At 40.1% G+C, this 26,021-nt stretch overlaps 1 protein-coding gene across 2 annotated transcripts in view; it reads left to right on the forward strand.

Annotated features, from left to right (window-relative positions):
- LOC112113484 (POU domain, class 6, transcription factor 2) overlaps nt 1–26,021 on the forward strand; it is a 388,658-nt gene that overhangs the window by 140,209 nt on the left and 222,428 nt on the right. For both annotated transcript variants that reach the window (XM_026654065.2, XM_026654066.1), the window contains 2 exons: nt 22,702–22,793; nt 23,811–24,039. In XM_026654065.2, coding sequence (XP_026509850.2) covers nt 22,702–22,793; nt 23,811–24,039 — 321 coding nt within the window. The remainder of the gene's footprint in view (nt 1–22,701; nt 22,794–23,810; nt 24,040–26,021) is intronic.

The following is a 26,021-nucleotide window of genomic DNA, read 5'->3' on the forward strand; positions in this document are numbered from 1 at the left end:
AAAAAGTTGAACAAATACTTGTCCAAAACATTTATGGGAAAAAGTAGTTGCAACTTTCTATTAAAATAGCTTTTGTTCCTTCTGTGAAGTAGATTGTGGTAATGTTTAGGTACTTGTTTAACCATATATCAGCAAGCTGAAGTCCCCGAGGAATACAGGTGAGGAACGGAAATGCAAGATGGGTTTTTTGGTTAATTTGCACAAAAATATTGAGTGATATCACATCAAAATGTGGTATTTAACATAAATATTAGGAATCCTCTCCCTTGTTATAGATGTAGTCATCATTTATTATTGTTTATTACTTTATGTGGTAGAAAATAGGTCAGCTTGATGTCTTAGTTGGTAACAATACAACATTCTTGCAGACAGATGGCCTCAATTCTTTTTCCTGACAGGCCCTGGCAGCATGATAGACTGACAGCATGAGCCAGAGAGGGGAAGTGGAGGGTGGGTTGGCTCAGTGGTAAGAGTGCCTGAAATCACTGGGGATACATATGAACCAGGGGAGTAGTGGGGGAATTGGGCTTGGGAGGTAATTAAAGGCAAGGCTATTGTGAATATTTCTGGGGAAGTCCTGGGCATCCTGCACTACTGGAAGCCACTCAGATACTACAATGATGAAGGAAGTATAAGAACCTATATAGAACAGAATAAATTCTTTCCCTCTACATACTCTCTCACACCCTCTCTCTCCCTCTCACCTTTGCCCTCTTGTTCCTCTACATTATCTCCTCACTTTTTCAGATCCTCTTTTCCATACAATAAACAATAACAAAATGTTGAAAACTGCTTGGAGCTTGCCTACACACAAAGGTGCACCATTTCAGTAATAGGGGTAGCTAAACCGCTGCAAGCCAGGCTTAAACCAGTGTAAGTTGGCCATACACATAGTTGCAGTGGTTTAGCTATATCAGTGCAACATCACACTTTTAGTTTGCACCAGTGCAGTGTCTGTGTGTGGACCAGGCCTTACTTGCTTTGAGCCTGATAGTATGCTCCCTGCCCATACCACGTGGCTGAGAGCACTAATAATGCCCATGTGATGCAGCTGAGCCTCTCTAGCTGGACTGTGTTTATTCAGTGCCCCTTCTCAGTCTATAGTCCGTTCTCCAATGTGCAAAGTAGGGAGAAGAGATTAGATCAGAAGCAACACAATAGGAAAGACCCAGCAGCATCTTGATCAGCATTGCTAACCCGCATCTAGCATCAGGAGGGGGTTGGGATATATATTACTGGGCAGAAATTTGCAGAGCGACGGAAAGTATTTTGATACATGATGCTGAAGTCCTTTTACACACACAAGTCATAGAACGTTTCCTCATCTTTCTCCCCTTATCAGTTGTACTGACCTGACGGCCTGTAATAGGATAAACCAGAGATTTTGGCCTTATGCCCTCAAGCCCAAAAGCCACCCATCACTCTCCCAGTGGAGAACGTCCTAAATACAGAAGACTCACGGTAGGGATGCAAAGGGAAAAGTCATACAGGAAGCCTCATTGTATCCCACTGGTCAGTGTCTGCTGTGTGTTTTCCTCTGTGTCTAATTCACAGGGGATATGAGTCTGTTACTGCCCCCTCACTACAGCACTTGGCTCTTTAGTTAAAGCTGAAGAGCTTTTAGCTTTAAGCTCTGAAGGTACCCAGTTCAGTCCTCAGTGTCTGCCAAGTTGGAGGCCATGACATTTGCACTCCCTGCTTGCTATGGGTCTCAGCTCCCTGGTGTGCCACTCTAGAATAGTACATGGGATAGGGGAGATTGTGAGCTGGGTGGGTGGGGGTGTTCAGTGGATAAGTGTGTAAGTTTAACCCTCTGCATGGGCGCCACCTGCTACTACAAGCTAAGTCACACCAAGCTGCTCATATTGGAAGGGAGAATGAATTCCTCCAAGCTCCTCTTAGATCCCTTGTGGAATGCCTGTTTTCTCAGGCTTTTCACAACAAAGGGCATTTAGGCTTGAGCAAGGATCAGATGAGCGTAATAGGCCCCATATATGGATGCAAATAGTGCTATCAACTTACATATTGACTATTATTACATGTCATTGGTATTTCTTTAATACAAAGCAAATGGTACTTCTCTCATGATCACTGGTGAGAACAAATATTTCCTGATATATTACTTCATAGAAATGTCATCAAGGTATGTCACACCAACCACTAAAGGCTATGAATGAACAGTTATGACCAATACTTTTTCCATCACACAGTCAGCTGTAGAAAATCAGGGAAACTTGAATGAAGGATGGAATCTCAGCCATAACTGTGAATTTCCTGGACAATGTTAGTTCATCATATATTTCCTTATAGTTGTTACATTATGAAAATACCCCGTATGTTCTTGATTTGCAGAAAAAAGCACAGAAAGGGGAGAAATAATAACAGAATTCCATGGAAACTAAGGGTGATGAGTTTCTTTGTGCCTATTGTAGCATGGAGTCACCAAAAAATCTAAATATAGAAAACGACAATGGGCGTCACTTTGAAAACTCATTGTGAAGAGCCCAAACCCAAACTTAGTTGGGAAAAATCCATAACAGTGTGCCCTTTCATCTCTTTAGAAGGGCACTATCTAAATACTAAGGTTGATAGGGGAGATTGAAACGGGATATGGCCATCTTTACCATAAATCCAGCCATTCATACATGTGCCATAAAACATTTTTAAACATTAAATTGAGGGGGGGAGGGAACACATTTCATGTGCACTACTGCATATCGCTTAGCACAATGGGTGAGATTCCTGGCTACTCTTCCCAACCCCTTTGCACTTCTTCCATGGTACAAAGAGGCTAGAAAGCTGCCTTAGCGTGGCAGTTGAGAATTTCCCTTGAATATCCCTCTTACCGACCTCCCCGGTGTTGGGGACAGGAGGGGTCGTGGCTGGGGAGGGTACCATGTTCTGGCAGTCCCTGGGTGCATAATGCCCCTTGAAAGCCATTACAAGCTGAAGCAATCTGGAGCAGCTCCCAGGTTGTTCTGACTTGCCTTCAGGGCCAGCATCTAGCTGCCACCAGGATTGTGGGGGTGGAAAAGTGTTGGAAAACCACCTTTGCGTCCTCAGATCTGGCCCATGGTAACATGAATACTGTTGCTTTGTAATCTTTCTCTCTTGTTGAAACACCCAAAGACATTAATTCCACCTTAGGGAATAATAATAAATCAAACTTTTGCCTGAGTTACAGATGTGCAAAACCCACCTCCACCTGACCTGTAAAATATAAATGGCCAGATTTAAAAACACAAAGCATCTCAAACTCAATCCTTGTACACTTAATTTTGTCCCACGGTGAACTTTCCCGAGAAAAGTTATAAACCACTGAAAAATTGGGTTTATAATGGCTACGCTGATGCAAAGTAACTTGTAGTTATGCAAACAGCTCAGGTATAATCTTAGTACAAGACTGCTGAAAATTGCTAGCACAATTGAAAATTGTAAATACAATGGAAGGGATTCCAGGGGTTGGAGGGTGGGGGGAGATACATCTTTGCATCTTTTTTCAGTGCCATTCTCGGCCTTGCTCAGAGGGGATACAATGATATGACATTGGGAAGAAAACTACCACACCAGAGCCTGCAGTTATTGCTGTGTTGAATGCTTATGCAGCTGCCAGATTGAGCCATTTCTATTCAATGATCATTATATATAGTTTTACAAAGAAAATGCAATGCTTTCTTTTAAGTTGTCCTTTCTGATAGATGTTGTTATGCTATATCTTATTGAATTATATTATATTTCATAACTCTGTTGAAATATTAAGATATTTGTGTCTCTGGTAACTACAGTAGAAGAGAGTGCATATGATACAGCACTGGCAAATGCTACCTGATTTTTTTATTTTATTTTATTGAGGAAGAGGTATATTTTGAAGATGAATTGTACCTAATGAACTAAATTCTGCTCTCAGTTACATCCATCAAGTTAAGAACAGAATCTGGCCTGCTATCTCAAGTGACAAATAAGCATGTTCAAAACTGCATAATCAAAACAACTTTGGTGGCTGGATTTTATCATCCCAGTAATCTGATTTCCTGCCCTATTAACATTTTAATGCTTGGATATTTTTATTCATAGCACAAAATGCATGCTCTGAAAAATGTGGATTAAAAAGATAATTTATGCATTTCTATTTTGGGAATTTTTGTTTACTAGTAAAATTGTTAATTCAGCCAGGAATGTCTCTCGGGACTCACTCTGCCTTCTTTTCACATCTTGAGCACCGTTTAAATCATTGTTGTACTTTCTGTTCAAACAGTCTAATAAGAGAAGGTGTACTGTTTAAAAGAAAAGGAGAAGGTTGTGTTAGCAAGTGGGGGAAAGCAGAAATGTGACTAAAGTATAACTCATTCTCAACAAATGAATCTCAAATGTTGCAATGTAAATGTAAAAAGCGTGTACATTATGAGGGGCCCATAACGTTTAGTTAATAGCCCACCACATTTCATTTGATGAAGTCTCTCCTTCCAGGCTTCTGTTTAAAACAGTCCCCAGTGCACACCCCAGAATAACTAAAATGTTAAAATGTCATTCTTCCACTCTACTCTGCTCTGGTTAGGCCTCAGCTGGAGTATTGTGTCCAGTTCTGGGCACCGCATTTCAAGAAAGATGTGGAGAAATTGGAAAGGGTCCAGAGAAGAGCAACAAGAATGATTAAAGGTCTTGAGAACATGACCTATGAAGGAAGGCTGAAAGAATTGGGTTTGTTTAGTTTGGAAAAGAGAAGACTGAGAGGGGACATGATAGCAGTTTTCAGGTATCTAAAAGGGTGTCATAAGGAGGAGGGAGAAAACTTGTTCACCTTAGCCTCTAAGGATAGAACAAGAAGCAATGGGCTTAAACTGCAGCAAGGGAGGTCTAGGTTGGACATTAGGAAAAAGTTCCTAACTGTCAGGGTGGTTAAACACTGGAATAAATTGCCTAGGGAGGTTGTGGAATCTCCATCTCTGGAGATATTTAAGAGTAGGTTAGATAAATGTCTATCAGGGATGGTCTAGACAGTATTTGGTCTTGCCATGCGGGCAGGGGACTGGACTCGATGACCTCTCGAGGTCCCTTCCAGTCCTAGAATCTATGAATCTATGAATCTATGTTGTACCGTTTTGCTAAAGGGGAAGGCGGGGAAGTGTTGGCTAGTCCTTTCCTCCACTAGTTAAAACATAGGACCCAAATCGTTTGAGTAGTGCCTTCTTCTGGGTCTGATCCAGGCTTATTTTACTCATTGGGATTATTTCCATTGACATCAAGAGACTTTGGATCAGGTCCTCTGTGAGTAGATCCACTGGTTTCAGTTGGACAGCTTACAGTGCTAAGTGCTATTTAACGAGAAGCAGAGTGGAAGAATCTAACCCAATGTTAGGAGCTGTGCTGCCCAGGGGGAAAACGTGCAAAGGGAGGGGTTGGGAATATCACAGACACTGTCTCTGCATGAACATTACAGCCCTCTATAGTTACCCTGAGACCCGCAGGATTTCTTCACAGTACTGGCTGTCTTAGAGGGCCTCAGCTTTGCCGGCTCCCAGATCCCGTCCATCAGAGCGGATGATGCTGTAGAAATTGTGAGGTTTCAAGGCTTTACATATGGGAGGGTCTGATCTTCTCCACTATGCTTAACTTGCATTACTGTGGAGGGAAAAGCGGCATAACAATGTGAGCAAAGCCTTAAATATGTATTTCACATCTAGTTTTTCCTGTATTGCATTCGCGTTACTTGAAAAATGCATTTTTAATTTTAAAAACTGTAGATTATTTTTTTCCTTTTAGACATATATATCTATAAACATACACACACACAAAACCCCACATACAAATGGAAGTTAAGGCAATGTTTTACCTATACCTGGCACAGAATTTTTCTTTATTTTTTTCTGTGATTGAAATAATTTTTACTGTTGTTTTCCCCATTGGATTGTGTCACCCTCAAGTTATGAGAGTATTAAAAGTTATATTGCAGAACAATTTCATTCCTTAGGCAGAGGTGCTGGCAGCACCTCCTGGCTTGAAGTGGTTTCTATCATATGCAGGGTTTATAGTTTGGCTCAATGGCTCTCAGCACCCCACTATACAAATTGTTCCAGGAACCCGGTCTTTAGGGCTAGATTGTTGCTGCTTCTTATGCAGCTGTGCAGCGGCAGGGAAGGGAGTGAGGAACCTTGTGCACCATTTCACTGCCTGGGTAAGGGCTGGCCAGAATTCCAGCCTCTGCACTGCATGGTCTTGAGAAGCACCTTCCAAGAGCAGCTCACCAGGAAGGAGTAGGTGGAGGAATGGGTCAATTTCCACAAATTTCCCGTTTAAAAACCATTTTGAAAAAAGTTCCAAAATTGTCAGATTTTGACCATTTTGAAATGAAGAGTTCCGTTTTTCAGTTTAAAATGTATAGTTCTAAAAAAATCAAAATTGAAATTAAGCCATGTCAGAATTACTGAAAAAAAATTGTTTTGCTGGATCGGAACAGAATTTTTTTAAAATTTATTTTCAGTTCACAAAAATTTTCAGTATTTCAACATTTTGTCCCAGTTCAGGAGGGGAAAAATTTTCAAAATGTTTGCAGGACAGGAAAACTATTCCCCACCCAGCTCTACTCTTCCACAGAAAGGGCCTGACCTTATGAACACTTACCTGGGAGGCATTACACATGCTAGGAAGTCTCATTATTTCCCTGGGCCTACTTGCATGAGTAAAATTATCTACCAGTGTTGTTTCCAATATCAAGTCGAAAACCAGACCATTACATCACATTGTTCCTCTGTACCAAGGAATAACAGAAAACACCTACCTGCGTCCGTCCTTTTCTTTAAATTGAATTCCAAAAGGAATCCCAATGCTCCCCAACTGACTTCATGCTATCTATCATATTTTAAAAGCTCTACCAGCTTTATTGATTTGCACTAACAAAATATTGAAATCTGCAATAACCCCACAATGAGCTGTGCCTTGAACCAGTTTTCCTAACTGGGAAGGATTTAGAGGATGATTCCAGTACCATGCCATCAATAACCCAGGGGTTTCCGCTGCCAGGCAATTGTTGGCAGAGAAGGCTGGAGTGGTATCCTAGATCCAAGCAGTCCCTGCCTCCCCTGCACTGTGAAATGGCATTCAAGGACAATTTGACCCAAAAGGTAACTGCAAAGTTACAACATATGTTAGCAATGAACCAAGAGCAACATTGGAACAAGACACATCCATCAACATCAGATCATACATACAACCAGTTAAGGAGGGTGCAAGAAGAAGATGCTGCATCTATAAGTGTAAGTCAGGCTGTGGGTGTGTATTAAGGACTTAAGTCAGTTTGAAACATGCTGCCCAAATTTGTGGCTTCTACGAATAAAGCATCTTTAGATCTCAGATGGGCCATTATATTTATCCTGCATGGCATGCATAAAAAATATTTTTGAATGGAGAGTCTGTATGGTGAATATATAATTAGATAGCTTTTGTGGGCGTGTTTCTGTTCCTTATAGATATGGAAGGATGCCTTTGGAGCCATCCCAGTTTTTTCATATTTAGGAGATGTACTAGATCCAGAATGAAAATCCATGAGAAAACTTAATTAGGGGAGTAAAATTTAGTGCACTTGCCCTACAGCCAATTTTTACATCACAGCAGCGTTGATGTTTACGTTTTTTTCCCCCTCCTAAGTATTAAAAATTGAAGTTGATCAAGTTATGGACTTAATCACATAACAAAATTAGGTAGTAATCTCGTATTTCATACATTCTTAAAAAGAACCAAATATTCTGATTTAAAATAAAACAGCCTAGCTCGTTATTTGACACCTTGCCTGACTCATGGAAGCAGCTCCTCCTACTGGAACCATCCCACTGAAAAAAAAAATGGAACTATTCACTCGAGTAAGGGTCTACAGAATCTGGCCCCTTGTTTGCCAAGTTTTAGCCCAAAGCAAATTTTACAGTCAAGATATAAACTTGTAAAAATGAGGTTTATAATGGAAATGCTGACACAACCTTACCCATAGAGGCGTGAGCTGCACAGTGCTATAATCCAACAGTGCTGTTTTGACAGCAGTTATACGATAATGCAATACAGGCCTGAAGCACTTTTAGCTAAGTGTATCAATATGGACCTAATTTACTTACTACTTCATGGAGTCATTCATATTAAAAATATATTATGCACAGATACCTAGATCAAGAAATTTTCTCTCCTACTCGCTTGTATAAGACATATATATGTGAAATTACACAACAAATAGACAGAGTGTTAAATTGCTGAGGTGGTGTTTCTTAAGACTTTTTTGCTGGCCACCCTTTACTGAACAATACCATAAGAGCTATATATCCTTCAGAGTGTTAATATGTAACCAGAACAAACAGAGGACATAGGAAAGGTGGAGAAAAGTTAGATATATAAGCAAGAAAAAGTGAGTTATTGATTTTATTGACTGGCCTGTTAACTTCTGACATTGCAATAAAGCCTTATTTATTTGTGTACAGAAGACTCAATTACATAGATACATATCATTTTAACAACTGGGTTATTTACAGGAGAATTGCAGCTTCATAAATAAAATAGACCTGAATTTCTCAAGCTGATGTTTATCCATTGTTACCATTTAGGGAGTTGTGATGTCCACAGATACTCTTCAGAGAAAAGTAATTAGAATAGCGTTACATGAAAGCAAACTATTATAACAGTACAAAGGGGGTACTTGCTATATACACTAAAACGTACAAGAGATGTTTGGTATGACAACCAAACTGAAATCTACAGTAATATTGCATCCTATTTACCTTATGTATGAGGGAATTTACAAGAAGAGTGTTAATTGTACACAGTATAGTACGGGGGGGGGAGGAAACGGGGTGTCTAGCACTTGTTTTCAATACTATTTTAATTGAAAGGACCTTTAGCATGATTATAACTGATGTAACTTCTATTTTTTATTTTTTTATTTTGTCTGGCTTAAATCTAAACTTTTTCTTGTTGAGGCTAAATCCACTGGATGAGCTACTATTTACCTATTTATCTTCGGTTTGCCATAGAATCTTTCTAAGGGAAAATGTTTAACTGAGCTTTTAATGAAACTGGCAGACTGGATGATTACTAACAGAAAGATTTGTTAGTGGCTAAAGGTTGATAGTGGCTAAAGGTTGATAAAAACAACAAGGAGTCCGGTGGCACCTTAAAGACTATGGATACATACATATGTATGTGGATACAGACTAACACGGCTACCCCCTGAAACTTGACACCATGCAAGGCACTAAATTTAGCCGTAAACTCGCACAGATACAGACAGACATCATCTTCCTCTCCAAGTACAAACAGATGGACATCATACCAAATGGACTGAAGGTATATCTGTTAGTCTTTAAGGTGCGACCAGACTCCTTGCCGTTTTTGTGGATACAGACTAACACGGCTACCCCCTGATACTAAAGGTTGATAGTAACCAAAAGTTTTCTAACTGGTAGTAGCCTTTTTTAAATGAACCACAAAAACACCCTAATGACTGGCACTTTTGTCATAGCAAGGATAGAGAGAGAGAATTAAACAGGCACTTGGGTGGATATATTCTATCTAGCATCCTGATCACAAGTAGGTGAGCAGAATTTGGCTCTGCTTCAAGGATACAGCAGTGTGGGGAGTTGGGAACAAGGCAGGGAAACACACATTTGTAGCTGCCTGTACTTGAACCATTCTGTGGATTCAGGCCAGGGAACTGTCAGTTTTAGCATCTTTCAGAGGCACTACTTTTCCCCAAATTGTAAAGTTATGTAACAAATAAGTAAAATAAAAAATGTAGGACCAGATCCTCAGCCCCAGTAATTCTCCTTTGTGTCATGTTGATGATGCAAAGAGGACATAAAGTTGTCCTAAGGTGGAAGGTGAGGCTTTCTTCAATACAGGGGAACCCCACCTGGCATAAAGTCCACAGTATGCAGGCTCTGTGTCACCTCTCCTTACCCACTAGCATAGGGAAGGAGATGTATGTGGCTGAAGCATGCTGCATTTGGACCATCTCTGCCAGTGTAATCTGTCTATTTTAGATTCTTATATGACTCCTGTTATTGTAAATTCTGAGGCTCTCACAATCTTTAAAGTACTTAGCCTCACAACACACTTGCAAAGTGTTATTATCCCCATTTTACAGAGGCACAGAGAGACTAAGTGGCTTGCCCAAGGTCACACACAAAGTCTCTGGTAGAGTTGGGAATTGAACCTTAGTTTCCTGATGCTAAGGTCAGCACCTTAACCACTAGACCATCCTTCTCTTAGGATTGGCTGTTACAAGCTGGAGAACTTCCTAGGAATCTTGAGATTACTCAAAACTATGCCAAATCAGTCCCCATGTACCCCTATGACCAGGGAGGGTAAGAGAGGGTGGCAGAAAGGAGATGGAAAGCACCTTTGCTCCTCATTTCAGGTGTGCCAAGCAATGCTCTGGCATATCTGAGGCTCTGACCCCTTAATTGAATAGAGGGATAAGGCACATAGATTTGCTTTCTTCAAAAAAATTACATGTAGTCCGAGCTCAGATTATACCGTTCTTATCAAAATGCAGAATAAAAAAAAAGAGTATCTTCTTAGAAACCACATTTTCTAACATATGTGTACAAGGAAGTAATGATTTTTTTTGCCCAACTCCAAATTATGTTTAGTAGGCACGTATGCACAGTCTGAGATCTGACATAATCCTCAAAATAAATAATATGACAAATGGAAGTTGATGCTGGTTTTGTGTTGCTGTGTTGTGTAATGGAGTTAAAATAATGACAGGACAATAATATAATAGAATTCCATGAAGCCCTCACTCTACTTGACTGTAAGTGGAACTAAAATCTTAGAAATGAGAGGACAATAAAATAATGCTTTGTAAAAAGGATAAAAGAATAATGTTACCTAAGTCTATTAGTGACATAACACACTATGAATGCACTTAAATTAATAGCATCTTTTATCAGTAGATATTTTTCAATTACTGTAATGCTGAAAAAATAAACAGACCAGTAATATATAAAAAGGGATATAAAAATCTGATTTGTAAAAATCTGATCTCAGGCATTTTCATGGATTGGAAACTGTAGATCAATTTATATATTCCATAGCATTTAATCCCATTAGTAAGTATCATGGTGCCCTCTCTCACTCTTTGAAGAAAGTTGCCTGTCATTTGGTATTTTGGCAAGGCTAGATTGTGCATCTTTTTTTGCTTATTTCCTGCCTGCACAACATGTTGTTACAGAGAGGTCTTGCCATGACAAGGTGTTACTAACCAGGGGATCTTTCACTGTGATACCGCACATTTCATGCATTATGACTGTCGGGGGATGTGCCTGCTATCTGCAAAGCTTTTTAACCCTATACAAGGCTCCCTGTTCCTGAATCCTTCCTCCAGGACTAATCCTATACCTATGGAAGTTGGCGGGAGTTTTGCCATTGGCGGAAGAGGACTCAAGATCAGGCCCAATTATAGGAATGATGTCAGAGATTTTTTAACACACTTGCTTCTTTCACATCTTTATTCCCCCACATCTAATCAGTACCGTATGATTAGGAAACACAACTGTAGGAGTTCCCGTACAGGCCTTTCGAGTGCAACTCTCTAATAAATACCTTCCCAGATTTTTCAAGCTCGTAGACTGTTCTTTGGGTCTTTTGGTATATTTAACTGTTGGGTTTACAATGAAAATAAACAGCTCTTGCTGCATTTTTAACCTCAACTCAACCAGACTCAAGCTTAGAGCATGAACCCATCCTGCAACTGAATGGTCCTGAAAAGCAGACAAATTAGAAGTATTTGGGAATTCCTCATGAAATACCACTGTAAATAATTGCTGCAATGGATCTGGGACAGTAATAAACAGTCCCAAGTTAGTTTCAGTCCAAAAATTACAAGATCTTGAGACACTCGTACTTACTGCACTTGAAACATTCATAGGTACTGCAGCCACTTTCATTTGAAATAATGGCTCATCCTGCTGTGACACATCATGAGATCTTGCTATGGGTATCAAACAGGTGAGCCAGCTTTATGGAGGCAGTGAGGGTTTAGAAATTTGTGGGTGGGAATCTTCAGTGGTGCATTTGGGGCTATCTATTTCTAATGTAGCCTTTTAGCTTGTAATTTAGGTGGATCTGGGAGCATGGTCTCATGTCTACAGAGCTGCTGCTGTTCCCCTGGCTCTCTGCTAGGCTCCTACAGTATGCATCTCTGTGGGGCTGCTCTTTCAAGAGTCTCGGTAAAGTCTGAACAATTGAACAACCTGTAATGAGACTCTTGATGGAGCAGCCCCGGAGGGCTGCAGAAAGGCCATAGCAGAGAGGGAGAAATTGTCAAAAACAATGCAGGGATGAGACCAGACGAGTCGACTCAGCAATGAGAGCTGCAGTTTCATAAGCCACCATCACGTGACCCTGGTCCCAGGTTAGGACAGTCTGGTGGAAGTGTGGGGTCAAGCAATTCCAAAAGGAAAAGGAAATCGCTCCCAAACCAAAGTAAAACTTTTTAAAGGTTTAGGAAGGTTTTCCAAAGCTTCTGACTTTTACTTCAAGCATATTTCAGAACTCTTTTTGCCATCTCCAGTCTTTACTACAATCCTGAATAAATCACAACTTTTTTTAGTGGGGTTCCTTTAGGTAGCTTCAGTGATGAGTAGCAAAGCACGGGGGAGGGGGAGGGGGAGGGAGAGAGGGGAGGTTGTGACACCCCAGAGGGAACTTTGGGAAGCGTTCTGCCTCACGTATCACACAGGATTTGTGGGAGTTACAAAATGGGAGCATGCCAGGGTTCAAGGTTGGGAGCATGGAGCTGTTTTCCTCCAAAACAGCATGTCACTTGTGATGGAAAACACAACATGAATTATTGCTGTCTGTTCCCTGTCCTGGAATCTCAGCCCAATATCAAATTATATTACCTGCTTGTACTCTTCATGCCTAAACTGATGTTACATGCTGTAACTCTTTAACTTTGCTTAGCATAACAGGGATCTTGCACACCAGAGCTGGTTGCTGTAGTTAGCATGCCTTCTGCTGAGAGGTGGGTCTGTAGGAGTTGTAAATGCAGGTGCTTTTATTGGATTTAAATGTACATTGCATGCCTTATTTGGAGATTCTCTACTAACTGAACCACACTCACTGCAGCTCCCTTAACACATTCACCCAGGATTGGTAGGACACTCAAGTTATTTTATATATTTGCAGCATCTTTTCTCCCTACACAATTTTTTTTTTTAATTCCAGACAGGATGTTGGAGCTCAGAATTTCACTCGCTAGGTTGAATGAGGCTTGTGGCTCTCCCCCTTGGGAGTGAATCACTCCTCGGAACTTCTGAAAACAAAATATCTAAATCAGGCCAGGCAGTAAAATATTCTTGTACACAGACACACACACCCCATGTGAATGTTTACATATTGCGATTGTTGTATATCAAAACGGTCTGATGCTGGTAGCTAAACCAATAATGAGTGAATTGTACAGGTCCTCCCAGACAAATGGCAGTGCAAATCTGTATAATGTCCAACACCATCATATAGTCTATTTTGTTTGGGAGGGCTAGAGGTAAGGGCTGGGGCTGGTTGGGGAGCTTGTTACAGGGGGAGGGTGCTTCTGTGCTGTAGACCAAGTAAATATAGGTGTATAAATGCCATAAACATCATAAGGAAATGATAGATGCCAATTAAAAAAAAGGCAAACAGTAGCAGTTGCTCCAAATAGATGTGCTCTCTTTGGCATTTAGTAAGCTTGCAAGAACTGAAAGAAAAGGAAGTTTAATTTAAAGAAGCCTCCTGCCCTGCTTAGCTAGGGATCAGCTGCCCAACATGAAATAATAATGCATTCAACCGTCCATCTTCTAATAAGTAACCTTTATCATCACTGCATTCACCAGCGCTAACAGCAAGCAGTGGGTATGAAATGTTGTATGAATTCAGGGAAAACTGATAGGAGCTTTGTGACCTTAATGTGATTATCTTTGTGCTAATGCATACAGTAGAGAAGAAACCACAACACTCAATATGAAGGGTCCAATTCATAAAAAATGCATGTACCATTAACAGGGGATATTTATGCACTGTAGTTACAAGGTGAAAAAAGTGGAATGAGCCTATTTTGAATAAAGAACATGCTTTTGCAATTATATCCCTTCCCCTTGTCTGCAGTAGCAATGCTTCTTTTCTCACATGAAGCATGTCAAATGCAAAAATAATTGATATAGGGTCTAACAATAAAATGTGTGTTTATTTTATTAAATGATTTCAGTTAGGGGGAAAAAGGGGAGGGAAAGAGATGGAGGAGAAAGAAAGAGGAAAAAGAAGAGATAGGAAGACGCAGCCCCACTGGACTCATGCTCTGGGAGTCCACCAAAAGTATTCCACAATCCCACAGGCCAACTTCCTTTGTCCTTTAGACAGTCAAGTTTGGTGGACAGTCAAGTTTTCCCACGCTGCGCCACGAACAAAGGGCTAGAGTGACCACATTTTGGGAAGGCACTAGGAAGTTTGGGATATGGGTTGTTGGACTCTGTCCCGCATAATGTGTAGACGCTGGAGCCCCAGGTTGGGACACATGGGTTCAACAGTTCCTAACCCAGAGTTACAAATGAGTGTAGACACTCAAGCCCTAGGTTAACAAACCCAGGATCTGCTAACTTGAGTTCTACTAACCCTGGGCTTACATTCCAGTGTAGACATACCCTGTGAGATATTATATCACTTTCATAAACGAATATGCATTATTACAAGTCATGTACCTCACAGTGTTTTAGGCCTGATTCAGCAAGGTGCGGAAACGTGTGCCAAGTGTGCCAAGTCCCATGGATTTCCGTGGGTTTACTCACACATTCCAAATCAGGCATATGCTTTCGTGCCTTGCTGAACTGGAGCCTTTTGGAGAACATGATGTTTCCCACGAAGAACAAGAGGATGAAACAAAGATCTCTGTGTAGTCAGAGGCAAGCTGGGTTTGGAATCTGTGGCAGTCTGGAAATTATGCAACAGCTCTATTTACATTTTAAGATGTAGGGGTTTAATTAATTAAATATGAAATTTAATGATAAAATGAGCACATCAGCCCTGTGCTGTTTATTTGAATATCACATACAATTTATTTTTTGCTCTCGTATTTTCAGTTTTGAAGATGCCAGAGACATTTGTGTTGACAGTGCCTAGCTGCATCATCGATGTTTTCAGGGGTAAACTGGGAAAGGGGCAATTGGGACTTTTGGTGCATGGGGAGGTGTGGGAGACAATTAGGGATTATGCAATGAACACCTTAACTGGATGTGCTATTAAAGTGATCAGCTGTGAAACAGTTAACAGTATTGACATTTAAATGTCATTTTATGTTTCATAGTTAACAAGCCATTGATATGAATTGGGCAATTTGCACCCCTCAAAGCTATTGTTTCAAGCTGTCTGCAGTCTCAGGAAGCAATACTACGAGGACTCAATTGGTTCATATTTTTACAGGTTCTTGGTAGGGGTAGAAATATTTTTCTATATGAAAGCTCAGAATCTGGAGCCCAATTTTGCAGCAAGTGGTGAATTCCAGAACAAGTACTATGGAATCATGGACGAGAAAGAACCTTTGATGTGGGCCAGCCCATGTGCTGAGTCAATTTCGTGCCTGCTCTTGGTCAATTTTATAACTGGCATTGTAGGAATACAGTTTCTGGCCCTTAAATTAAATAGAAGCATTCCAAGTGTGAGCACGTAACCTTCTGTGAGTGATACATTATAATAATTTAATTTCTCGGCCTGAGTGAAATTTTTACCAGTGAAAGTCAGGAGTTACTCCTCTAAAGTCAGTAGAGTTACACCAGTGCAAAATTGGTGTGAGAGAGGAAAACTAGGCCCTTTGACTGAATTCATCAGCACCTCAGTGCAGATCAGCAGAAGACCTCAAATTTCTCTGCTGCAAATATTGTGATTATTAGAATCATACCAATGACATATAAAGGACCTGTGCACCGTACATAGCCATCTCTTTACTGAGGCTTTACAGGTGATTTGGATGGGAAGAGCCGCCAGCCTATGGGCCCAATCCTGTGAGGTGCTGAGGCAGTGGAAGTTGAGGATGCTCAGCACTTATAGGATGGGGTTCTAAAGAACAGGCTGATTAATTGGTTGGGGATGCTGAGTTTTTCCTTTGGACAAGCTTGATTCTGCTGACCTTTCTCTTGACAATGAAGTTTTGTGTGAGTGAAGTCTGCAGGATCAGGCTAAACTATGGTAGATTTTGGTTTTTTTATTATTATTATTATTATTATTATTATTTAATTTTTTGTATTACTGTAGGACCTAGGATCCTTAGTCATTACCAGGACCCCACTGTATTAGGTGCTTTACAAACAGAATAAAAAGACCATGGGGAGCGAAAGCTCCCTGTGAACGAGGTGGTGGAGGTGTGGACGGGGGATTGAGGAGAGGTCCTGAGACTTGGCTGGAGGAGGTGTCAGCTCCAGGCTGGAAAGGAGAGTCCTGGGACTTCTACCTGCCCCAGCCCTTCTAGGTCCCATTCCCTACTCCCCAACCTGATCTTGAGTCCCAGAGCAGCTGCTTCAGCCCCTCAGGGTCCACTCCTCCATCCGCCATCCCACCCCATGTATGCATGAGTTTACCTAAGAACAGAGTTCCCACAATATTTCCATTGCAGGGGCTAGCCCTCTGCTTCCCCTCCCCTGGTTCTGCCTCTCCTGAAAAAGAGAGTCTCTGCCCCAAAGAGCTTACAGATTATGGCTCCATCTCAGCAGAGTTGGGAAAACTCCACTTTCAACACCCCGAAGGACTATGTTTTACTTTGCATGTTGTCTGTTTCTGCTGCTACTTGTTGGCAATACTAGATTTAGAGGTTTTTCTTTTTCTATTGATCATATTGTTTAAGATCTAAATGTCTATAGGCTTGGACAATGGGCATATGCTTTTATAGCTATTGACTTAAAATAATGAAATACTCTTGTAAGCATAGATTATATTTTTGTTTTCATAGTTAGGTTTGTAAAATCATATTTTATACATGAGTAGACTGAATCTCAATGGAGTCAGTACTGCAGTTTATTAACTTTGGATATTTGAATATATCACATCAAGTATTTCTAAAACATTTTTGTAAGGCAAAACAGAATGGTGAAGAAGAAACAACCCTGCTCTTACCTTCTGATTGTAAGTCACATTGACTGTGAGAACAATTAAAATTGATTACATGGATAGCAAGGTAGGGTTGGAACTAAGCATTTTAATGTGTATAGTTGCTTGAAACGCTAGTTTCTTTATTTACATTATAATTCAGATGTAGCTGCCTTACTGCTATGGTGAAGTAAAATAACTTTTATTTTCAGAATCTATTTGGCTCTGTTAGTGCAAAACTTTATTATTGTAGTTAGTTGAATTATAAAAGTTAGGCTTTGAAAAATCAACAAAGCCAAAGTTTTCGGGAAAGATATTCCAGTGGAAAGGAAGGATTGTCCAGTGGTTAGGGTGCTAGTCTGGGACTTGTTGGATCTGGATTCCTTGCTTTGCCATAGATCAGTGAATTAGCCTTTCTCTGCCTCAGTTCCCCATCTGTGCATGAGGATAGCAGCGCTTTCCTACCTCACAGGGGTGTTGTGAGGATAAATACATTTAAGCCTGTGAGATGCTCCAATGCTATGGTATTGGGGGCATATAAGCACCTAAGTGTGGTAAACAGTCTAAGACCTGGCTATAATTGAGGATGATTTCATCACCATCATCTCACCTACGGTTAGCAGGTCTTTGCTAGTCTGATTGTGGAACTCTGTCCCCACTGATATCTACCTTGGTTCATCTCGCCTCACTTTTCAAAAACAGTTGAACAAGTTTTTATTTCAAAAGCTTTTTATTAGTAGCAATAGTAGTATTTAGTATCGCTCAGAGGCCCCAACTGAGATCATGACCCATAGATGCTGGACAGCCATATAGTAAGAGATGGTCCTGAAGTTATTACACTCTAAATAGACAGGACAGACAGAGAAGAGAACTGAATTTCCACATTGTCACACAGGAAGTCCATGACTGAATCAGGAATTGAAACCAGACCTTCTGAGTCCTGGTCCAATGCCTTTAATCACAAGAATATCCCTCTTATTAAAAACACACTTAGCACCCGGCTAATTCCCTTTCCTTTCCATCTTTTTCCTCTTCTTTTCTTTACTGCCTCTGTGTTTTATTTGGTATTTTAAGAGGGTGGTTTTACATTATGTTTTCATATTATTTTCATTTGTTTTTTTTTGTCATGCACTCCAAACACCTTGACAGGTGAGGGGCTGCTTTAATAATTAATTTGGTATTAATAATAACATTTATTAAATATTAAAACTGTATCTAAGTTGGTACTTGTGTCCTGGCAGCAGCTCCCGAGACTTAGCATGGTATTATTGAGCATGCTCTCTGAGCCGGCCTATGAGAGCGGCTCCACTAGTAAACCTGTGCTCCTGCTCCCCTCCTGCGCACAAGATTATTTCTGTTTTCAAAATGGACCACCCCATGCATCGTCTCTACTCTCCCTCAACCCAAATGCCACAGCTTTCGTGTATCAGGGAGGAGACAAATCACCCCGAATGACATTGGACAGGGTGATCAGTCACCCTCCCTACAAGCGTAATTAGACTCATAGATTCACATAGACTATAAGGTCAGAAGGGACCATCATGATCATCTAGTCTGACCTCCTGCAGATTGTGGAGGAGACAGGTGAGGACACAACCTCCCCTAAACATCATGGGAAGAGGGGATAGCTGACCCAGGTGTGGTACATTATTATTAATATTTATTTATTTACTATTTAAGATTTTCAAAATTGGGAAAGGAAAAAAGGTGCGGCCTAAGAATAATACCTAGCTCTTATCTAGTACTTTCCATCAGTAGATCTCAAAGCACTTTATAAAGGAGATCTGTATCATCATCTCCATTTTACAGATGGGGAAACTGAGGCACAGGGCTGTAACGTGTCTTGCCCAAGCTCACCTAGTGGCAGAGGCCGGAAAAGAACCCAGGCCCCTGACCTGTAGGCTAATGCTTTATCCACGAGGCTACACAGCCTCCCTCACATGAGAAGGATTTAAGTCCAGAGCACTCATGCCATTACTTTCATCCCAGTATCACAGAGTTGGCTAGAAGGCCTGTCCATTCACAAGATCTTTTTCTGTGGGGGCAGAGAGCCTGGTGCACCTGCATATGGGGAGAGACTGTAGCTCCCACTTAGTAGCCGGCCACTTAACACGTGCCAGGTACCCTGCAAACACCAGCCAGAGCTGTTCTCACACTGCTAACCATTTCGGTTATAGTCCCTTTCTGTTGTTATGCTGCTTTATACTCACAGAGGTGTTCTGAGGCTTAATGAATTCATGTTTGTACAGGGCAGCGATATCCTTGTGAACGGACTGTACAGTTGTTGAAGTTGATCTAACAAGAGGCAGTGGCATGAATCCAGACATTGGGAAAATAACACTTTGGCAAATCTTTTTAAAATAGCCAAGGTCCCATTTGCCTAGGGAGGTCACTGAGCCAACAACAATAAAGGGTTTAAGAGCTGCTGAATTAAGACATAGGGGAGAGGACAATCCAGAGCTCGTGTGGAAGGAAAGGCTAGAAATCTTGCTGCTAGATAATGACCTATGAGGCCTTTCTAGTCCATCATCTATGATTCTGTGAATCACAAACAGTAAATATAACATAAGGTACTCTCAGTACTTTGTTTTGTTAGCTGAATTCTTCTAGCATGGCAGAATCTGCCCTGCTAATTCAGGGAAATAATACTGTAGGGAAGGAATGAATCATAGCGTTCTACAAACCTTTTGTGGCTGTATTTTGTGTTCCTGGATGTCTTTGCCGGGGCTTCTCACTGAAGATAATAGGTGGCAGAGAACAACTTCTGTTTGCTTGGGTGATGCAGCGAAACCTCCAATCACCCAGAAATTCTTGCTCTGCCACATTTACTCACTGCTCAGCCAACAAGCTGCAGATTTCCCTCCTGACTTTGAAAGAAAACTTGAGTCTGGAGTGGCTGCTGTAGCAGATAGAATAGGAGATGGGCCTATAAAACTAAGTGCACTACATGTGTATGAGAAAAATAAATATGGGCATGAGGGGTAGTGTGCCTTTTTGATCCTGAAAAGACAGCATGCATAATTTCATCTGGAGACTGTGTAAGACCTCATTCATACACATGAAATTGTATGCCATTTCAACGAGACTCCTAAACTGTGTCGAAAGTGAGCTGGAAGAACCAGGCACAATATTCATGCACTGGAATAAAAACAGATGCAGCATCTTGAATAAACAGCCATATAAAATGAATGAAATCCTATTTGATTGCAATTAGTGCAATGCAATAAGAAAATGACATAATTAATTATAATTTAATAGTACTCTAGTTTTATTGTCTGATTTTGTATGACAGCTTTTGTACAAACTGCTTCTCACAGGATTAAATATTTCAAGTTACATACAGTATACATAACAGAAAATAGTGTTCGCTAAATAAAAAATGTATTAAAACACAGACTCACTTCATTGGGAACATTCATGAGAGTAAGTGCTGTGGGATCAGGCCCTTAATTAATTAAAATAGGATCATGTACAAATAGACGTTTGGTTGTTGCTTTGTACTTTCTCTGAAGCCCTTCCAGGCGAATTCAGTGACAGGATACAATATTAGGAACTTGTTTCAGTAATATCATAGTCCAAGACAAAGCTGTAACTTCTTCAAGCAGGCAAACAAAAACAGATATTTAATTTTACCTCAGTGGGGGGCTAGTCAGGATCATGGGACCTGAGTGTTTGATGTAATATCATTCCTTGCATACAGCTGTCATATGAAGATAAATAAAGAGCACGCTGATATGTGGAAATAAGCTTAGGCAAAGTGATGTTTATTCATAATGGATCTGATCCTGCAGTCCCTGTAGAGGCAGGAGTCAAGCTGAAGGCAGTTTGAGTTTTGCCTGAGTGAGGACAGTGTTATGCATATAAAAACACAGATTGTATACATTTTCACAGTATCGTGCACATCCAGTTAAATTCCATGCTTTCCAAGCATCGCAGATAATAAATCACACACAAAAAATGTTGTTCCTAAATCTCTTCATGCTCATTATTAGGCAGTTGTTGGAGTCTTGACCAATTATAATAGGTCACCTTACCCTAGTTATTAAATGACAGTGGTCATTAAAATGCCAAACCTATTTTGACAGGCTTCACTTTATAAAATGTCAAAAAGTCTGTGTGTTTTTATTAGTTGGTTCCAAATCAATTTAGAAATTTCAATAGAACGCTTGTAAGTATTCCCAAAGCAATGTCCATTTCTGACTTTCTGCATGCACACAAAAATATTACAAATTAATCAGATTTCTGCATAATGGCTCTGCACATTTATTGCCTAATCCCATTATAAAATGCTGTTGTGATTGACACATCGCGGTAGAGATAAAAGTCAATTGAATAATATGTAGCAGTCAATTTTATTTGTACCTTAATGTGATGAAGTATTTTTTTTTCACATTTCCATTATTTATAAGTCTGTCCCCTTGGAGAATATATAGAAGAATTTGTTTTAAATGAGCTGATAATACCTTCTTTAAAATTTATAAGTATGACAGAATCATATCCTTTTTTTCCGTCACAGACCATGGCATGCCAATAAACTGGTTCTGAATTGTCTTGCACTTGCTATTCATAGGACAAACATTGGAAAAGGGGATCTTGTTAAGGTTTACTTAGAATTGGATTTCAACCATCCATCAGAAAAAAACTAACAGAACAAAAGCTACCGTACTGACCAGAAATCCTAAAATTGTAGCCAGGAATTTTCTTTATTTAAAACTACAGTGCTCCAGCTGCTGCTTTTGATACTTGCTGTCATTTCCTTCAGATACAGAAACAGAAAGTGGGCCTGATCCTGCAGTCCTCCTTGAAGAAGTTGTGAGTCAGTGTGAGTTCTGCCCTAGTAGGGACTGCAGGAGTGAACCTTAAGTTTGAAAGCCTGTTGTTGACCATGTGTTACAGTTATTAGGGTTTGTTTGGTGTTTTTCAAATCTCTTCAGTGATCTTCAGCAAAATCCAGATAGATCTATACTGGAAAGTGTTCTATGCTCAGCATGTTTGATTCAAGCACATAGTTAGTGCTGGTTTTTGATTGTCTCAATTAGCACCGAAATGCCTTGGTTATGACAAGCTCTGCTTTACCATATATAATTAGAGAACAAGAAGAAAGTGCTTTTTAGAAGCATGTTTGTGCTCAGTTTTTGTAATGCCTTTTATCATGAGTGCTACAGGTTTCTGTATGTGGCCAAAAAAAAAGAAAAAGAAGAAGAAGCTTTATTGAGATATAAAGTAGATGTGACTTGATTGTGTCCCAGATAATTTTTGCTTTGAGAAATTAGCATAGCTGCTGCTCACCTAAGCATAAAAAATGCAGTTGCCACACACACAGAGTATTCATGTACTGTATGTAAATTGATGTATAATGCAATCCACATTAGCTGAGTTGATGATAGCTTCAGTTTCACTGCTGTCAGATTTCTGTATCTCCCTGAATGAGCTGGCTGGCCTGAATGAATGCTAGCATAATTTATGCAGCTGATAAGTGATTTGAGTGCTTGTGTTATTGATAAACCACTTTAGCATATCATTTGCAGCTTGATGTTATGTGACATCACAGTAAAATGTAATGTGCCGGTCCCTGGGCTAGATATTAATGTAGAGCTTCTCTTTGAATTCTAGGGGCCAGAGGAAACCCAGTGCTGTCTGATACAAGCACAGCAGATCAGCATCAGCCCAGTCAGTCCCACCCAGCATTCCCTGTTGGGTCCCAGGTCAGTACCTTTCATTTAGCCTAATTAAAACTGCAGTTTGATTAAAGTAATTAACAATGAATGAAAATAATCTAACCATATAAATATAGAAAACATGGTGATAAATTGTTTGGCTGAATTTTTATTACACAAACATGTACAGAGAAGATGTGGATGTGACACATATTTTTTAAAAAATATTCTGTATAAGGTCTTGCTTTAAAAACAAACAGACAAGGTTTGTTTCTATATGTTTTTCCAAAGAGTAAAATGTAAATGGTTTTTGTGTTTATAAAATGAAGTTATTTGAACCTTAGATCAGTTACTTTGGAAGCACAGGTCATGATTTAATATAAAAAAAAGTTAATGCAATTTTAATGCAAGTTTAGCTTATTGGATTTGACAATCCTATAGTCACACACAGTTCCTGCATTAATAAAGAAATCCATTCATTATTTTATAAAGCCAAATGTTTTTTACGGTAAGGTGTGAGTGTTATACTGTTCTTCTGAAAAAGTTATAAAGTGCTTGATTTTCTGTGTCACTTTGTATAGGGATATCTACATTCAGTCAATTGCCCTGGGAAGGCAAGCAGATACTTGATTTTCCAGCCCACTTTATAGTGCAGTCTTTGAGCATCCCTTGCATCACATAACTCCTGGAAATTATTAATTTTGCAACTTTAGCTCTGGGAAGTGTTTGAGTTTAAATTCTTGTAGATTTGGTTGAATTTGGCCTTCTTGAGTTCATAAACCATCTTTGGGGTATATACAGTAATTTTTTTACAAAGTTGATGCAACTTAAGTCAAACTCTGATTTCAGAGATCAGTGGGTTGGATATGATTACCAGGGTTTCCAGCCTCAGTCTTCAGGATCTTCAAGGCTTTTTGTGTTGGAGGAAGTTTATGTTATTACATTAGAAGTGGTGCATTGTAATTGCATGTACGTACGGTAACACTACAGATGATCCCAGGCACATGTACAATGATACCGGTGCTATTTCTTATTCAGGTGCTTACTGTATATGTTTCATTACAGCCATTACTGACAGCTCAACAGTTAGCCTCAGCGGTAGCGGGGGTGATGCCAGGAGGCACTCCAGCCCTAAATCAACCTATCCTTATTCCCTTCAACATGGCTGGACAACTGGGTGGTCAACAAGGACTGGTCCTAACTCTGCCTACAGCTAATCTCACCAACATCCAAGGGCTGGTAGCAGCAGCTGCAGCAGGAGGCATTATGACTTTGCCATTGCAAAATCTACAAGGTAAACCACATCAATCAGTATTTTCACAGGTAGATCCATTTGTCCACAAAAATGTTATTCTTGATGCCAAATCTTTATTGAAAATTCAAAACCTTGAATCTTTTGGAATGGTTACCAAATTTATACTGCATTTTTCATAAACATTTTGTGTCCGTATTCTTCTCTCTCGTTCCACAGGCCAGTACTATGAGATCCTGGAAATAGCTAATTGGTCTGCTCTATCATACTGGCTGATGGCTTTAATTCACTGTTCACTTAAAATTTTAAAATAGCATTGTGAACTTGAATACGATTGGCCAATGCTGAGTCTTAGCTGAGAGATTAGGGAAGAGTAAAGGAAGAGGTGCAGCTAAAAGCTTAGTATCAGGATGTGGTCATTTAGAAGTACCTGTTGTTTGATTTTCATATTACAAAAGCATCCTTTTTGTAATTGCTGTTAGACTCTCTAGGACGTGTATTGCTGTCCCATACTCCCATTTATGGTATTTTAGCCTTATACACCACAACAGTGTGCATTCCAACCAACAGGCCCTCTAAGGGCAAACCAAGCAAAGTGGCATTTGCATTCCACTTAAAAATTAGTTCCCACTTTCTACTGGTTCTTCCTAAAGTGGTCTAGGTTATTATAAAAAAGGCATGCTGTGATAAAGCTAATTCTCTCGCTACAGCTACCAAAATAAAGTGCATGAGTGTCAGTTTAAAATAAAGAGGCTGTTGCATCCGTCAAGGGCACATTACTCTTATTGTGGCTGTTATAGCAACATATGTGTGCATGGAGCTTTATAGGAAAATTTAAAGACCAATGCCCATATTCTCAAGTGTGGTGCAACCACTCGGGGCTGTGCTACATCGTACGAGCACAAAGTGGCACTAACGATATCTTCTGGTGGCACGGAGATGGTGAAATGGCTCCTAATCTCTGCTGGCAGTGTAGGGGGTGTGGCCAGGATTTCATTACTCCACCCTGGTCCCTGGCTGCCATTTCAGCCCCTTGTGGCCATTGAATGCTGTTTAAATTTAGAATAGACACCATACCTGACTCAGGGCCAGGGGAGTACAAAGTTCACCTATGCATTCCCCTGCCTCCATGTCCTGAGCTGTACTGTGTTTGCCTTAGCAGAGAGTCTGGACCTAGATCTCTCTGCCCCGTTGTGTTTATTATCTTAAGTCAGACTGAAAACCCAGCACAGTGAAGTAAAATGTAACTGTTGTTTTTTCGTAGTGTTCACTACTCCTGATGCATGAATGTGCCTTAACAATAACACTGCTGCAGTCAAGGTGTTTATCTTATATTAAGTATAAAGGAATTTACTTATTATTCTCAATGGTGTTTATTGCTTCTTAGAAGGAGGTTGCTCGTAACTTGAGTTGCACAATGGACAACAGGCAAAGTGAAGAAGACTAACAAATTTATTAGAGCATAAGCTTTCGTGGGCTACAGCCCACTTCTTCGGATGCATATAGAATGGAACATATATTCAGGAGATATATATATACACACATACAGAGAGCATGAACAGGTGGGAGTTGTCTTACCAACTCTGAGAGGCCAATTAAGTAAGAGAGAAAAAAAAAACTTTTGAAGTGATAATCAAGATAGCCCAGTACAGGCAGTTTGATAAGAAGTGTGAGAATACTTACAAGGGGAGATAGACTCAATGTTTGTAATGGCTCAGACATTCCCAGTCCTTATTCAATCCTAAATTGATTGTATCTAGTTTGCATATCAATTCCAGCTCAGCAGCCTCTCGTTGGAGTCTGTTTTTGAAGTTTTTCTGTTGTAAAATAGCCACCCGCAGGTCTGTCATTGAATGACCAGACAGGTTAAAGTGTTCTCCCACTGGTTTTTGAGTATTATGATTCCTGATGTCAGATTTGTGTCCATTAATTCTTTTGAGTAGAGACTGTCCGGTTTGGTCAATGTACATGGCAGAGGGGCATTGCTGGCACATGATGGCATATATCACATTGGTAGATGTGCA

The sequence above is a fragment of the Terrapene carolina genome, unplaced genomic scaffold (assembly GCF_002925995.2).
Source record: "Terrapene carolina triunguis isolate 2854851 unplaced genomic scaffold, T_m_triunguis-2.0 Scaffold179, whole genome shotgun sequence".
In the NCBI taxonomy this organism is placed as follows: domain Eukaryota; kingdom Metazoa; phylum Chordata; order Testudines; family Emydidae; genus Terrapene; species Terrapene triunguis.